Raw genomic sequence first — 17,750 nt, forward strand, 5'->3', positions numbered from 1 at the left:
ACTAATATAGGCAGTATTATATGGCCACTAGGAGGAACTATTATAGACAGTATCATATGGAGAATGGGTGGCACTATTATAGACAGTATTATATGGTCACTGAGTGGCACTATTATAGACAGAGTTACATGGTCAGTGAGTGGCAGTATTATATGGTCATTGAGTGGCACTATTATAGGCAGTATTATTTGGAGAATGGGTGGCACTATTATAGGCAGTATTATATGGAGAATGGGTGGCACTATTATAGACAGTATTATATGGCCACTAGGTGGCACTATTATAGACAATATTATATGGAAAATGGGTGGCACTATTATAGACAGTATTATATGGCCACTAGGTGGCACTATTATATACAGTATTATATGGCCACTAGGTGGCACTATTATAGACAGTATTATATTGTCACTGAGTGGCACTATTATAGACAGTATTATACGGCCACTAGGTGGCACTATTATAGACAGTATTATATGGCCACTAGTTGGCACTATTATAGACAGTATTATATGGCCACTAGGTGGCACTATTATAGACTATTATATGGTCACTGAGTGGCACTATTATAGACAGTATTATATGGTCACTGAGTGGCACTATTATAGACAGTATTATATGGACACTATGTGGCACTATTATAGGCAGTATTATATGGACACTAGGTGGCACTATTACATATTTAGCTATATGTGAAGTGATTTCATGCAGTTTTAAACTGTGAAATTTTAAATTTTTGAGGCATATAATCATTGTTGTAGACTACACATCAGTCTTTGCATAAAGAAAATGTTTTATGTTCTATGAAATCAATTTGGTAACAGAATGTGCAGCTACATAATCAATTTTTTGGTACAAAGGCAATTTTATGCATAACGTCTATGTAACATACATCAGCCTCGATTCTCTGACACAAAACCCCCTGAGAGCAACTAAAGTTTGGGGGTTTATGCTGTTATGTTCAGTTCTGAGGCAGCTTTCTTCCAAATGTTGCGTCAGTGGCGCCAACCTGCAATACTATGCTCAACCTGTCAACAGGTGTGGCGCTGTTTTTGAACGAAATTGTAGCCATGTTTTTCTAAACCTGGACAACCCCTTCAGTAAACAGCCATCACATTTACACTTCTGGTCCCAGTTCGAAAATTGTTTTGTGAAGGTAGTGCAGGATTGTGAATTGTTTTTACCTTTTTTACTGCAATCGAGATATACATACCCAGTCTAAAAAATTGTCTCTTTTAGATTCACTCTAGATAGGAGTATTTGGGCCCTCAAGGTCTTTTTATATGGTCTGAAAATCATCGAATAATTGGTCATATTAAACGTTCATTCCCGATCATTGGTCCATGAAAATAGGGCATCAATCAGCTGATGAACAAGTCGATCACATGCAGGCCTAAAAATGATGGTTCTCGCAACATATCTTCATAAGTTAATGAATGATCGTTTGTTTAAAAATAGTTTACATTGAGTAGTGTAAAAGGTCCTTTAAAGAGGACCTGTCACTTACCATAAATATTTAATTTTTATTTGATGTAAATGCCGCTGTTCTCCTGAATCTGGCGATGTTTCTCTTTTGTCCCTGTGCCTCTCTGTTCCTGAGATATGGCCCTTTCTTTCCTGTATATAAGTCTATTCTTCATAGCCAATGAGGTGTGAGCATCATGACGACGCCCACAGAGAAAAGATGGTGACCCTTAACTAAAAGACTGGATTTACATACAAGGAAGAAGAGGCCATATCTCAGGAATGGAGAGGTGCAGGAAGAAAAGAAAAACATCGCCGGATTCAGGAGAACAACGACTTTTAAATTAGGTTAAAAAATTACATATTTATGGCAAGTGACAGGTCCCCTTTAAGTGAATGTTAGATCACTTATTTGGGTAGAAATTTTGCCTATCCAAAGTCGACCTAAAAAAATCAGTTTACAGGGACTGATTTCTGCGCAAACTGATTGAAGATCAAGCAATCAGTCGATCGGTGCTCATTTAAGTACACTTTCAGGGGTGGATAGTAAGCATATGGCAACAATCATTTGTTAATACAATTGTTTGGGCCCCATAGAGCTTGTATATTGTTGGTAGAAAATCCCCCATTTATACAGGGAGACGTACTGCCTACAACGGTGTGAGCAGCCGATGAATGTTTGTACAGGCTTGTTATCGGGAACAGGCCTCTTACAAACGCACATTCAGCCGATTATCGGTATGTGTAAAAGGGTCTTTATTCCACAGACCATAAAGCGTTCTCTCCCAGTGGGGCACGGTACTCTAACCAGTGCGGCCGCCTTTTGTTCTAGTGATTGATGGGGTCTTTCCGCCCTGATATGCCAGGAGATCTAACACAACCACGTGAATACACCCAACACCTGGCAAACTGCTAGTGTCTATTGGATCTGTTTCCACCTAATCCCAAGTTTTTGGGGCCACGCTGTCTCCCGAGTGCACCACAACTTCTGGCTTGCCAGCACCGCTTTGATATTGTTCTGAACATCACATTGTGCTCCAGACTGGTGGAAACATGTCAGTCCTTGACTCGCACCATCCCTGTCATCGGTTCAGAACATTCTTTCTACTAATACAATAAATTATCTGTGAGATACGTCTGTGGCTCCCGGGCCTCTCCCCGAACAAGGCACTGCTTTATAACATTGCGGCTCAGCAGTTGGAGAGAGAGAGAGAAAAATTCCTCCAAAAACCACATAATAATTCCTTCTCGGAGGCATATTGACAGTGTTTCGTATTCCGTGCAGATCATTTATTTCAGCATGACTATAATAGGCAATAAAGCATATTTCACATGAATTTGACCACCGGGTGGCAGTGTGGAGATATTCTACCTTATGCCAGATGTAGCTGGTGTCATTCTGTCATTATCTTCAGGGCACTACATTACAATCATCCTCGTAAAGATATGTCAGAAGGTTTCGCCCTCCCAAACTGTCCCAACCATGCTGTATGCCTTTAGTATCTCATTATTAAACATATACATCTGGAAAAAGTAGTTTGAATGACTCTTGTGCCATATGATAATTAGCTCACAAGAGTTTGCTGGGCATGTCCAAGCCGCCTGTTGAACCCATGCCAAGCCAGCCCCCTCTTCCTTTCACCTATACGGATAAAGTCCCTTATGTTATCCACACCCTGCTCAAAATCCCCCATTTGCGTTATAAAACATACAGGACCGACGCATTTTAGGCAAAGGAATCAAGATTAGAGATGAGCAAGTCGATTCGTAGGACCCTGGTTGAGCGATCACGTCGGTATCTCAGCGAAACGCCGGGACCTGCCGGCATCCCTGATGCCTCTTCTGATTTGTAGGTCCTGTGCAAAGTCACTCCACCACAATGACGCCGCGCCAAGCCTACAAATCAGGACAGTCAATAGGGATTCTGGTAGGTAGGAGGTGGTCTGGCGGCCATGGACTACCAACAAGGCTGCTGGACCAGGGTCCTGCGTATGTAATCTCTCATCAACACCCGTCTGCGCATGCCCCGGTCATTCGGGAGATTTGGATCAAAGTGTGAATGACGTCATCCACGTCAATCAAAGGGCTGGTGCAAAAGTGGCATCTTGCTTGGTCCAGCGGGAATGACCAGGGGATAATAACTAATGTTGCACAACTTTTAAGTTGAAGCCTCTTGGTATGAAGCTCCCTGACGTGTTTTGGAGCACAATCGGCCCGTTTGGAGAAGGGATGCTAGCCGACGACAATATTCGATGTAACCATCCGAGCTTCTTATAAGTGGAATCCCCCTTTAAGACACATTATCAATCCTTTTTACATCTGCAGCCCCCTCCATCGTGCCAGACCTATCCTCGGCTCCTGCTGATCACGGCCACAAAGGGTTACCGTGCAGAGACTCCGCGCCAAGTCCTCGCTTCCGCAGTACTAGCTTTTTTCGTCAGTGATTTTTCTTTTCCACAATTAATTTAATTGACTGAGATAGGTATGGAAGCGGAGCAGAGGGTGCACTTAACGTAGGCTTTTAGTAAATTAAACTTTTCGGGATCTGTAAATTAAAAAATATATATTTGGTGCCGTTTTAACTTGTAGCCTCCGAGAATTGGCGAACGCTAAAACTATCAGATAGATTATATCAAGTGCTGAGGATGGAGCTGGGATACTTGTACGGGCTACGTGTCAGGATGGTCTTAAAGGGAGAGTCGTTCTTAAGGGACATGCCACCATCTTTGGACCTCTTGACCAATGGCAATCCCACCAGAGCGAAATCAGAGGGGGTGTATCCAACTATTGGTACTGCTAGGAGGAATCAATAGCGCTGTTCATCCTGAGCCTCCTGGTTGAAGAATACAATTTTCTAACTTACTTTTAGAACCAGAGAGAAGGAACCATTAGATTCCATGGAAAATTGGGTGAACACCTCTATGGGTGCAGCAATGGGGTTGTCGCCCAAGTTGGTGGAAACTCGGAAAGAGATGAACGAGGGCATCTAGAAAAAGAAAAGAAATGCCGTGACTAGCGAAGGGTTCGAGCTGCAACGTGTCACTAGGTGTTGGGGCTGCACGTATTTCAGGTGTTGTGCCTGAGCCTGGCACCACATAACATGTATCCAGCGGCTAATTGGGAATCATAAAATGCCAAACAATGGCGCTTTATGATGGGAGAGGGATTCTCTCCTGCGCTGTTTTAATGTGGGCGATGGTGTAACATTATACCCCGGGACATGAATGAGATTGGCAGGCTTTATAAGGCCATGCTCAGTTATTTGGAGCATCAAAAAGTAAAAAATAAAATAAAAAATGTAAAACATAATTATTTTTAATTGCTATAGATCTTTTTGTGTCCCCAAATAATCCCCTATGAACAGTCAGGGTAAAGTCTTCCACCCCGGGAGAAGCCTCATAGGATCTTGTAGTAGTGCGAGGGGCAATCAATAACCTGTTAGCCCCCAGGCAGCGAACCTCGGAGACTGAATCAAGCTGCATCTCTCTGGAAACATGACTGCTATTGATCGGCCTGAATGTTTGCTGGAAGGGAGGGAGCGACTGCGTTTAGCCCTACAGTTAACGCCAATTACTCCCTGTGGGCTGCCTGAGTCTGAAATGGAAAGGGCTTAGACTGATTGCCACCGCGGCACCCCCTCAGAGATCAGTGAAGACAAAGTCCCAAGTGACATGCAGATCATAAACATTATGATATATAGAGGTCCTATATAAATATGTAATTATTTTTACCCGGTTTTAATGCCGCTCTTCTCCTGAATCCGGTGATGTTTTCCTTTTCTTTCTGCGCCTCTCCTTTCCTGAGATATGGCCTCCTCTTCCCTGTATATAAATCTAGTCTTGTTAGCCAAGTGGGTGTGGTCCTCATGAATACGCTTGAGTTTGATGACCACGCCCACTTCACCATATCTCAGGAAGGGAGAGGAGCAGGAACAAGAGGAAAACATCCCCGGATTCGGGAGAACAGCGGCATTTACACCGGGTGAAAGAAGACATATTTATGACAAGTGACCGGTCTTCTTTAAAGGGATTTTCCATGTTGAGTGTGCTCAGTTGTGGCTCACGTGGTAAATGGTGTCACCTCGCTTGTAGCTAGCTATTCCACCACGTCTAGTTTATTAATTCATGATGAGGATTTCATTGCTGCTCACACGTCTGCAGACGTCGGGACTTGTGGTCACCGAAACACGGATGATATATCTGTCGCTGGTGCGGCCATGAATTATTTACCAGCTGAAATCTACCAGGTTTACATGACATTAGTCACAGACGATCAGATCCAGCAGTGCGGCCGAATAATTCTCCTGACTACAGCAAAGGGAAAGTGGTGTGCTCGATTAGAACTATGGTGGGACCTAAACCTTGGTGGGACAACACTGGAAAGCCAGACTGTCACCATGATATAGGGCGACCTGAGGACGATGAAATGCTGGGGGAAATAGGACCCGCTAAGCGGCCCCTCTATGGAAGTAAGGGGTTTGTTGTGAGGTCTAAAAAAATGTCAAGATCTGGCCTGGGCTCCGATATAACACATGTTGTGTTGGGGGTCTGACATTAACCTATGGGGTCTGAATATATTTAGGAGGTCAAATATTAATATATGGGTTTGGTCTGGGAACAGATATTAATGTAGGGGTGTGATCTTGGTCTCATATTAATATGGGGGTGTGGAGATGATTTTTAGGGGAATGGTCTGGGGACTGATTAATTTATGGATGTGGTCTGGGGAACTGATAAATATAGGGTTATGGTCTGAGGACTGATAATGTAGTGGTGTGATCTGGGTCTCATTAATATGGGGGGTGGGTCTGATATTTAGGGGCGTGGTATGGGGGTTGATTACTTTATGATTGTGTTCTGATAAATATCGGGGTGCGGTCTGGGGACTGATTCATTTTCGGGTGTGGTTTGGGGTCTGATACTAATAAAGAGGTATGGTCTCGGTCTGATATTATAGGGGTATGGTCTTGGTCTCATTAATAAAAAGGTGCGGTCTGATATTAATATATGGGTGTGATCTGGGGGTCTGATATTAAAATAGGGGGTCTGATCAGGGTTTTAATTATAATATAGGGGGTCTGATTAGGAGTTTGATTACAATATAGGGGGTCTGATATCAAAATAAAGGTCTGTTCTGGGGTCTGATAATAATTTAGAGGGTCTGAATATATTTAGCAACTGTGATCTGGGGGGTCTGAAATAAACTTAGTGGTGTGCTGTCTGATTGTAATATAGGGATCTTATTATAGAATAGGGGGACTGAGTATATTTAGGGGGTCTGGTACTAGCATAGGGGAGGGTCCGTTTTATTAAACCACTCCTATTTTTGTATCTTCCTGGGAACGGCTCCTAAGGTTGACACACGTCTATGTAGTGAAGGTCCCTTTTAGAAAAGTCATTGTGGCCTCCCTTCATCAGAGGTTATATTAACTGTACAGGATCTTGGGATCTCTATAGCTTCTTTACTGCCATAATAGAGTGTTTTATGCTTTTTTACACCCATAGTACCTACAGACACCATACGACGTACTCAGGTGTCTTGTCGTTCTGGTCACATCATCCTCTTTTTAGTAACAATTAGTATTTCAGTTCCTTCATATTTTATATCTTCTCTTGTATTTCATGTTGTTACTAAGCTTTTTTTCTTTCCTTTTTATCATTTCAGCCCTGCAGCCGCGTTTCCGCCAGGAGCCTAATGACCAGACGGTGGTAGCCGGGCAGAGAGTTGTATTGACATGCGAGGTGCTAAATTATTCGGGGATCGTGCAGTGGACCAAAGACGGTCTGGCACTCGGTCTGGGGAACCTTAAGAGTAAGACCTGATCTTTTTATTAAATTCAGGGTACTGCAGCCTACCCAATCGATAGCTGTAACTGTTGGATCATTGTGGACTCTCACGCTCACCCGAACAGGGAACTTGTGTCCCCCATTCTCCCTCAGCTGCAAGACCACAGTATGGAAGAGTGAAATAGCAAATCTACGACACTAGAGATACCTGAAGAAAGCCCAGACCTGCACGAGTCTATCTCCATCGGTGTCATAGAGGAGAATGGAGTGGTAGTGCGCATGTGCAACTTGCTGCTTCGTTCAGCTCCTCCTGGCTACATCTGCTTTAGATTAGTGTCTGTCCCATCAATCAGCAGAACAGAAGACTTATGACCTCTGTTCGCCTCCAGCTGCAAGACCACGGCCCGGAGGAGTAAAACGGCGCAGCAGATTGCGCATGCGCTACACCAAACTGTTCAAGTATATGACACAATACCAAAAGTTAGCAGAGCCCTGCGTTTAGCAGTCTTTGTCAATGCCACAATTTTCATCCTGCCAACACATTCAGATCTTCTTGGTTGTGGTCTTGCAGTCAGGTAAAAAAGGGTGAAAAAGCAGTACAAAAATCCCCTTTCTGGCGATCAGTAGGGGACAAACTTGGACGTTGAGCTTGGCTATCTTCATCAGTGTCATAAACTTGGAACAGAGTGGCAAGGTGCATGCGCAACCTGCTTTTCCATTTGACTCACCTTGGCTTGATAGTTGCTATATCTGTGTGTGTCCCAAGATTTCGACCCCGAGGAGTTGGATGCCATGTTCTGCTCTACTTAAGTCTATGACATTAAAAATACCTGAAAATAACTGAGCGCTGTCACATAGACTTGTACAGAGTGGAAGGAGCATGCGCGACTCATTGCTTCACTCAACTCCTCCTGGTTAGATCAGTGTGTGTCCTACCGCTGGGACCACCATCAATATGCAGAATAGGGGACTTAAGTCCTCAGTTCTCCAGCTGCAGGACCACGGCCCAGAGAAGTGGGAACGGCGCAGCAGGTCACGCATGCGCTCTACCAAGCTATCAAGTGTATGACACTAATGATACCTGAAGATAGCAGAGCCCTGCGCTCTGCTATCTTTATCCATGCCATAGTCTTGTATAGGAGTGGCAGGGCGAATGCATGACCTGGGGGTGGAGAATGGGGAAACACAAGTCTTCTTTCAATTGGTTGGACACACAGCAATCCAGTGGATTTATGTAGCCCGCAATACCCCTTTAAGTCAAAAATTTAAAAAATTCTATTTAGCAGGGTGATTCACCCAGTTTTCCCAGTGGTAAATTTGTCCCTTTAAAAAGTAGGGACTGTGTGACAACTAGAATTTTTCAAACCCCGACAGATAGGGACTAAATCGAGGACTAAATTAAATTTTTCATTTTATTTTGAGGAGAAAATTCTAGCAATCCATCGGTTAATGGCGGACTTGTTTAGAGTAGATGGCTCCCTATCCTCACAAGGCCCCAGCGAATACCTCATACATCAGGACGGGCTCTCCGAGCCTTCCCCATCCATCAATTACTGCCTCTTCTGCCCCCGCCAACTGCTTCTGCTCCACAAAACCGCAGGCAGCAATTTATCCCCCGGCCCTGCATACAGCGCCGGATTCTGCTGACTAACCAGAATTACTCCAGATACTTCATTTTGTTGGCGTCCTGTTGACACCGTGATAGATGCCAAGAGCTGCGCAGCTCAGAGAGGCTCCGAATGGGGAGACCAGATAAGGGCCGGGGTTACAGGCAGGTGTAGCCCTTCTCTGACCCTTCCCGCAATCAGCCACGCTGCATGTGGTTACCTCACTCCCATTTATTCACATCACGGAAAAATACATTAGGAACTATCTATATATTTTCTGGATATTATTTATGACATTCTTCATTACTATAGTTATAATAAAATATACCGTAAGCTGACAGCAGAGATATTTATGTATGAAGAGTTAAGCAGAGGTGCCTTAAAGAGTTTATTACCATCTTCATGAAATGATACAGCCGGATAGACATTGTAAATACAAGCACTTTTGTAATTTACTGCCTATTAAAATATTCAGCCGTTCATGAGATATTAACACTTTTGTTTTGTTTACAGCTCGTTGCCTTGGAGACCGACCACCGCTGCTAGACAGCAGAACATTTGTAGTGTTTGCAGGCTCTTTTCTATTCAGCTTGTAAGCACTGTTTCAAAGTTGGACAGGATTGCTGGAACATACTATTACCTCCTAATCCCCGCCGGCTCCAGCGTAATGCTTACAAGCTGGACAGCAGTGGTGGTCGGTCTCCTAGGCAACAAGCTGTAAATAAAACAAAATGTGTTAATACCTCAAAAACGGCTGCAAATTTTAATGAGCAGTAATTGGCAAAAGTGCTTATTTTTAGGAGCTCTCTCCAACAGTATCCATCTATATGAGGATGGGATTAACCCTGTAAGGGGCTGTTGCTTTTCTCGATGGGACACAAAGATTTGGACTGGTTAAAATCGTACATGATGCAGTAGCAGTAGTATATCACAAACTGTAGGCACTAGTTTGTAGGTGGATCCCATGAAAGTCAGCTGCGGCAAATTGCAAACTAATATTATTTTGGCTGGGGGGAGGGGCGATATCAAGGATCTTATGCCAGTATTTTTGCAAATTAGATCATTAGGGAGAAGGGGGCAGCAAACCACCCATTAGGTACGTCCTCTTTGATTTAGCTCTTTTTAGCAGTGATTCAAATAAGTTATTTGTAAAAAAAAAGAAGAGGAAATTGTGTTTACCCCTTTTCCACAAGACACAAATTCCCATATGGACTGCAGGCCATCATCCCAGGATGAATTTTGAGGGTAGTAGTAACTAGCATAGCTTCAGTAGCCTCAACAAGCCCCTTAGCCATACTTACGACTCTCCCAGGAACATTCGAGAGGTTCCAGGAGAAAAGAGAACACTTCAGTACCCTCAACAAGCCCCTTAGCCATACTTTACAAATCTCCGTGCAATGTTTGGTAGACTCGTGGAAAAAAATGAGAGAACTTCAGCCGCCTCATCCCAGCCCCTAATTAATACTTCACAACTCTCCCTGGAACATTCAGGAGGCTCCCCTTCAGTACCCTCATCCAGTCATTGACGACTTTCTTGGGAATGATCAGGAGGCTCGTAATTAACAGACACCTTCAGTACTCCTCTCAATGAACCTCTTAGCCATACTTGACAACTCTCCCAGGAACATACGTGAGGTTCCAGGAGAAAGGAGAGGCCTTCAGTACCTGGTTGAGAGACACCATCAGTACCCTCAACTAGCCCCTTAGCCACACTTGACAACGCTACTGATAATGTTAGGGAGGTTTCAGGAGAAAGGAGAGGCCTCCAATATGCTCAATAAGCCCCTTAGCCATACTTGACAAATCTCCTTGGAACGTTTGGTAGAGTCCTGGAAAAAAATGAGAGAACTTCAGTAGCCTCATCAGCCCCTAAGCCATATTTGACAACTCATCCAGGAATATTCAGGAAGCTCTTCTAAAAATGAGAAACATTCAGTACCCTCATCCAGCCCTTGACAACTTTCCTGTAAAAAAATCGGTATGCTCCCGGTTAAGAGACATCTTCAATACCCTCAACGCGCCCCTTAGCCATACCTGACAACTATCCCAGGAATGACCAAGAGGTTCCCTTGAAAAAGGCGAGACCTTCAGTACCCTCAACAAGCCCCATAGCCATACTTCTAATTTCTGCAAGGAATGTTCAGGAGGTTCCCGGTAAAAGGAGAGATCTTCAGTATCCGGCCCTTGACAACTTTCCTGAGAACGGTTACGAGGCTCATGGTTAGGAGATACCTTCGGTACCCTCAATGAGCACCTTAAACATTATTGACTATGACGCGCTCCCTGGGCCGTGGAGTACTCGGTACCGGGCCGGTCGGTGCTGGGGGTGTCACGGTAGCAGTGACCCGGTCTGTGACCCAAGGCGGTCAATTAAAGGGAACGGTAGAAGGGGAATAAAGTTTTTATATTTAATGTTCGTGACGCCACCTGTGGTATGCGGCTATATGGAGCTGCCGCTGCGGTGCAGATCCTCTGGAGCTAATGGTGACGCAGCAGAGTTGGTTCAGCTCTCCACAGGCAGAGCTTAGCTCCAGGGCAGGATATAATGATGTTATGAGGTAGATGTTGCTGGTGCTGTGTAGTGCAGGGCTGGTGATGGTGCAGCAATAATTCTATGACACAGTGGGGTGCAGTCTTCAGGTTTACGCACAGTTGTCAGACTCCAGGTTCCCAGGGCCAGTGTGTAACCTCCCATGCCGTCCTGTGTTTACCAAGGCAGGGGTTCAGCAATCTCCCAGGTGTTTCAGCAATACATAATGGGACTCCATTCTGTGTGCCTTCCTTGGTCGTCTTCCTGCGCTGGCCCTCACCCTCCTGCCCTGCGCCTCGCAACCAGTGTCCCAAGCCGGTAACGTCGGATTTTGGCTGGCAATGTGCAGTCCCCTGAATCCTATGCGGCTACCTTTTTAGCGATTTAGTTGCAGTTGTGAGCAGCTGCACCCTGAAAGTACAGTAGCCTCCGGTTTCTAGCTGAGTCTTGTAGTTCTCCACTAGTTAGGGGCCGCTCCCCTTTGCGGCCTGATCCCTCCACGTTCTGGTAGATTCGGGTGCACGGGTGGCATCCGCACTTCCCGTGCCCCTGGGATCCCCTCACTCCTGGAGCCTTCCCTCTGCTCCCATCCTCTTCCAGCCTGTCCTCCTGGGCCTCTCAATCTAGGCCCTCTCCTCTGAGCAGAGCTCCTACAGAGCTCCTGCTCCCACTCCTTCTCCTCTCAGAGTGATCTGTCTCTCCCAAGATGGTTCCCATTTTTATACTTCTACTCAAGTGCTCCCCTGTCTGCTTCCTCCACCCACACCCACTACATGGTTCCCCCTCTCTTGGTTCCCCCCACTTCCAACCAGGGACAGGGCTCAGCATAAGCCAGTGCATCTTGCCCCTCCTGCTGGTCTGGAGTAGTGTAATGTTGGATGCAGGTGTTAGGGTCCCGGGCAGTACTCCCTCCTTACCTGAGAGTGGGGTACCACACCTCTGGGTGAGATGCAGTACCTCTGTGGCAACTGAACCCACAGGGGCGCCACAACTACTCTCCCAGAAATCCTCAGGAGGTCCCAGGAGAAAGGAGAGACCTTCAATAGCCTCCACAAGACCCTTAGCCATACATGACAACTCTCCCTCCCAGGAAATAGAGGTCTACAAGTTGTCCCAGGCCCCACCAAGCTCCTCCATTAATCAGCGATGCTGGAGGTTTTCATGTTCTCCTTTGCCTTGGAGAAGTGAAAATGAGGTATTGAGCGGGTGGTGACTGGTCACAGGACAGATGAGTAATTGGTGTGGCCTTTATAAGGGGGCCAGGACCAAAAGTGTCCGACTCAGCATCACCCGGATGTCCGTTTCCATAATTTGGCAAGACCAGTGATTGACCACACATGATCATATACGTCCACATGCTTCGGAAACCTTACCTCATTTTACATATGGCGTCATTTCCAAATATCCAACCGCAGGAAATAGGCCTTCATGGTAACACCCGCTCTGTAAAATACACATGAGCTCATAGTAATGACATGTAATGCACACGGACTCATCATCAAACAGGTAGAGCCACATTTCTTTGCCATCTTTGCCCTTTTTATGTTGCACGGCCTTGTGTAGGTGCATCTGTAGGCCCCGAGGACGATATTCTCACACCCTGCTCTTCATATTAAAAATATTTCCCACATGAAAGCCGTGAAGGCGTCACCCTGACACGGGGTCGCTTTGCTGATATGTATCCAAAATATGTTAATATCTGACGTGAGTAATGGTATGGAATATCCTGCGCACAATGGCCCCATTAATGTGGAAGTCGCCCACATAAAACGGGGGCAGCCCTTTTGTGGGCAGAACCAATATTTATCAAAATTCACCTGGTGATTAAATTATGTGTACTTACATATTAAGTTTAGTTTTTTAAAATGTTTAAAGTGACCCCATATTCCTTAAAGGGATTGTCCAGTTAAGAAAATCCACTATATTAAGACATTTTCAGTAAGTAGAGGTCAAAGGAGAAAACAGTAATAAAGAACTTCTCTGGTTCTGGAGACGAGGTGAATAAAACTGAAATAACAATAAGAGCGATAGGGTTTTATCCTAGTAATAGTGGGGAGACCAGTGGCAGCGGTACTCACCTGGTATAGTTGTGTGACCACAACCACTAAGGGGCTTAAACTGCTGCAGACCCACAGATCGATATAAACAAAAAATGGAAAGAAAGGATTAATTCTGCGCCGCCAGCGGATCAAGGATGAGAGGTAACTGGTATCCAGAAATGTGGTTTATTTGTCAACGCGTTTCGAAGTTGAAAACTTCTTCATCGGGACCAACCACAATGTGCCAATTATCCTGATGAAGAAGTTATGAACTTCGAAACGCGTTGACAAATAAACCGAATTTCTGGATACCAGTTACCTCTCATCCTTGATCCACTGGCGGCGCAGAATTAATCCTTTCTTTCCATTTTTTGTTAATATCTGATTCTGTAGATGCATAGATACGAATGGATACTGTGCAATACTTCACTTCCCCTGTGGGGGCACTGCAGGAAAACTGAATACTTACTGCTAGGTTTCACTACAGGTTACAGCTGATCCCAGGGGGGACATTTTATGGGGATAATCCCATTTTCGTATGTGAGGGACACTCAGCTATGTTTAAAATGGCGGTCCCCTGACCCACCTGGTGAGTCGGCTGCTGCGAATAGGCAGAAAATGCCTGGATAGATGGGCAACTTGCTTCATTTACTTGGGAAGCACCTGTGCCATCCAAATACCAGCACCCAGGTGGCACATAGCCTCCTGTGTATGGGAAAGGACAAAACCCCAGAAGCAGCCCACTGTAAAGCCTATTAGTCACTGACTAGGGATCTTTATGAGCGCTGTTGTAATGTTACGTCAGGTTATAACTCCCTTTGAGCCGCGACATGATATGGCGAACGTCTGCCTGTAGACTGGGCTGGTCTACGGCTTTAGTCTGCTCGATCAGTCGGCCGCGGCCTGTTCTTTATCAGCCCCCCGTAATATCAGAGACAATGGTCTGAAATGACACCCCACATATAGCGTCTCCCGATAGACCGTGCTAGCCTGGTGTAACACTGCCACCTAAAGGCACAGATAGGAACTGTATGTATCCACAGTACTAGGTAAAGTCCGTCCAGAGCAATGCTGGACACCAACTAATAAGACTGCCATATGTACGGTATAGTGTATCTCTACTCCGCCATATCTTGGTCCGGTTGATTGAATCTCTTGCCTCTCTCTTCTTTCTTCGCAGTCTGGCCACGCTACCAAGTTGTCGGGAAACCTGAATCTGGGCAATACAACCTGGAAATTACCAACGCCAGCATTGAGGATGACGCCAATTTCGAGTGCCAAGCCACCGAGGCCGCCTTGAGATCCAAAAAAGCGAAACTGACCGTGTTAAGTAAGGACTTACTGAGGTCCTAATTTCAGTGATGGAGCGCTGCCGCGTATATCGCGGATCAGAAACTCCTAAAGGGCCTTCAGACGAAGGTTTGGCGGTGCCGTCAGTCACCCGCTGACTGATCCCAAAGGGAATATTCATCGGCTGAGTTGGATTTTTTTTTTTCGACCGGTCGTTAATATTTCCAATAAAAGAGTCTGGCGCCAAAGATATCTGAGCGACAAAAGATCAACTGCCCCTGAACGGTATAGGATTTAGGATGGGGTCGTATAATGTCAAGAGGTTCCGCAGCAGTTTGGTTTCGGGCACCTTAAAGAGTAATTCTCTACGTCTTCTCTAGTCATTGATGCTTTGTCACACCTAAAATGGCTTTGTGTTTACCCAGAGGGTGCAGCTCCTACCCCACCTCGCCAGGTTGTCTCTTTTTTTCGGTGCGATCCAGAACATGCCGCAGCCTGAACGGCGACAATTAGCAGCCAGCCAGGCAGAAATGCTCCAAGTGCTTGCCCTCCCAGGAATAGTATAAAGGATGGAGAGCAACAAAGGCTTCATTGTCCAAGGTTTCTCCTCTGTGAAATCTCAGGATATTTTTTTTCCCTCTCACCTATTTCACCGTACACAGCTTCCCGCAGTCACGAGTCTTGTTACCGACACCTCAATGCCCCATTTGCCGCTAATAGAAGAATAATGTTTACAAGTCTTATGCTAAATCCTCTGCCGCCACCAGAATACAGAATCACAAAACCGAGTCTTATCCTACAGATATCTTCATTTGTATCTTGTTATATTGTGATGTAGATTATATCCTCATATTGTATTCCCTTATGCAGTAAAATAAAAGTGAAGAACAACACTATGTTCACAGGAAGACCCCATCACACATACTATACTACTATAATACTGCCCCTATGTACAAGAATATAACTACTATAATACTGCTCCTATATACAAGAATATAACTAATATAATACTGCTCCTATGTACAAGAATATACCTACTATAATACTGCCCCCTATGTACAAGAATATAACTACTATAATACTGCTCCTATGTACAAGAATATAACTACTATAATACTGCCACTATGTACAAGAATATAACTACTATAATACTGCCTCCTATGTACAAGAATATAACTACTATAATACTGCCCCTAAGTACAAGAATATAACTACTATAATACTGCTCCTATGTACAAGAATATAACTACTATAATACTGCCACTATGTACAAGAATATAACTACTATAATACTGCTCCTATGTACAAGAATATAACTACTATAATACTGCTCCTATGTACAAGAATATAACTACTATAATACTGCTCCTATGTACAAGAATATAACTACTATAATACTGCTCCTATGTACAAGAATATAACTACTATAATACTGCTCCTATGTACAAGAATATAACTACAATAATACTGCCCCCTATGTACAAGAATATAACTACTATAATACTGCTCCTATGTACAAGAATATGACCACTATAATACTGCTCCTATGTACAAGAATATAACTACTATAATACTGCCCCCTATGTACAAGAATACAACTACTATAATACTGCTCCTATGTACAAGAATATAACTACTATAATACTGCCCCTATGTACACGAATGTAACTACTATAATACTGCCCCCTATGTACAAGACTATAACTACTATAATACTGCTCCTATGTACAGGAATATAACTACTATAATACTGCCCCCTATGTATAAGAATATATCTACTATAATACTGCTCCCTATGTATAAGAATATAACTACTATAATACTGCCTCCTATGTCCAAGAATATATCTACTATAATACTGCCCCCTATGTACAAGAACATAACTACTATAATACTGCTCCTATATACAAGAATATAACTAATATAATACTGCTCCTATGTACAAGAATATACCTACTATAATACTGCCCCCTATTTACAAGAATATAACTACTATAATACTGCTCCTATGTACAAGAATATAACTACTATAATAATGCTCCCTATGTACAAGAATATAACTACTATAATACTGCTCCTATGTACAAGAATATAACTACTATAATACTGCCACTATGTACAAGAATATAACTACTATAATACTGCTCCTATGTACAAGAATATAACTACTATAATACTGCTCCTATGTAGAAGAATATAACTACTATAATACTGCTCCTATGTACAAGAATATAACTACAATAATACTGCCCCCTATGTACAAGAATATAACTACTATAATACTGCTCCTATGTACAAGAATATAACTACTATAATACTGCCACTATGTACAAGAATATAACTACTATAATACTGCTCCTATGTACAAGAATATAACTACTCTAATACTGCTCCTATGTACAAGAATATAACTACTATAATACTGCTCCTATGTACAAGAATATAACTACTATAATACTGCTCCTATGTACAAGAATATAACTACTATAATACTGCTCCTATGTACAAGAATATAACTACAATAATACTGCCCCCTATGTACAAGAATATAACTACTATAATACTGCTCCTATGTACAAGAATATGACCACTATAATACTGCTCCTATGTACAAGAATATAACTACTATAATACTGCCCCCTATGTACAAGAATACAACTACTATAATACTGCCCCCTATGTACAAGAATATAACCACTATAATACTGCCCCTATGTACAAGAATATAACTACTATAATACTGCTCCTATGTACAAGAATATAACTACTATAATACTGCCCCTATGTACACGAATGTAACTACTATAATACTGCCCCCTATGTACAAGACTATAACTACTATAATACTGCTCCTATGTACAGGAATATAACTACTATAATACTGCCCCCTATGTATAAGAATATATCTACTATAATACTGCTCCCTATGTATAAGAATATAACTACTATAATACTGCCTCCTATGTCCAAGAATATATCTACTATAATACTGCCCCCTATGTACAAGAACATAACTACTATAATACTGCTCCTA

The 17,750-nt window shown here is 43.5% G+C and overlaps 1 protein-coding gene across 1 annotated transcript in view; it reads left to right on the plus strand.

The window, feature by feature from the left end:
* Window positions 1–17,750, plus strand: part of KIRREL1 (kirre like nephrin family adhesion molecule 1) — a 344,587-nt gene that overhangs the window by 287,328 nt on the left and 39,509 nt on the right. The window contains exons 2-3 of the mRNA XM_073639476.1: window positions 7,129–7,275; window positions 14,607–14,756. Coding sequence (XP_073495577.1) covers window positions 7,129–7,275; window positions 14,607–14,756 — 297 coding nt within the window. The remainder of the gene's footprint in view (window positions 1–7,128; window positions 7,276–14,606; window positions 14,757–17,750) is intronic.

The sequence above is a fragment of the Phyllobates terribilis genome, unplaced genomic scaffold (genome assembly GCF_046119375.1).
Source record: "Phyllobates terribilis strain yellow unplaced genomic scaffold, ASM4611937v1 Scaffold_7__3_contigs__length_470593459, whole genome shotgun sequence".
Taxonomy (NCBI): domain Eukaryota; kingdom Metazoa; phylum Chordata; class Amphibia; order Anura; family Dendrobatidae; genus Phyllobates; species Phyllobates terribilis.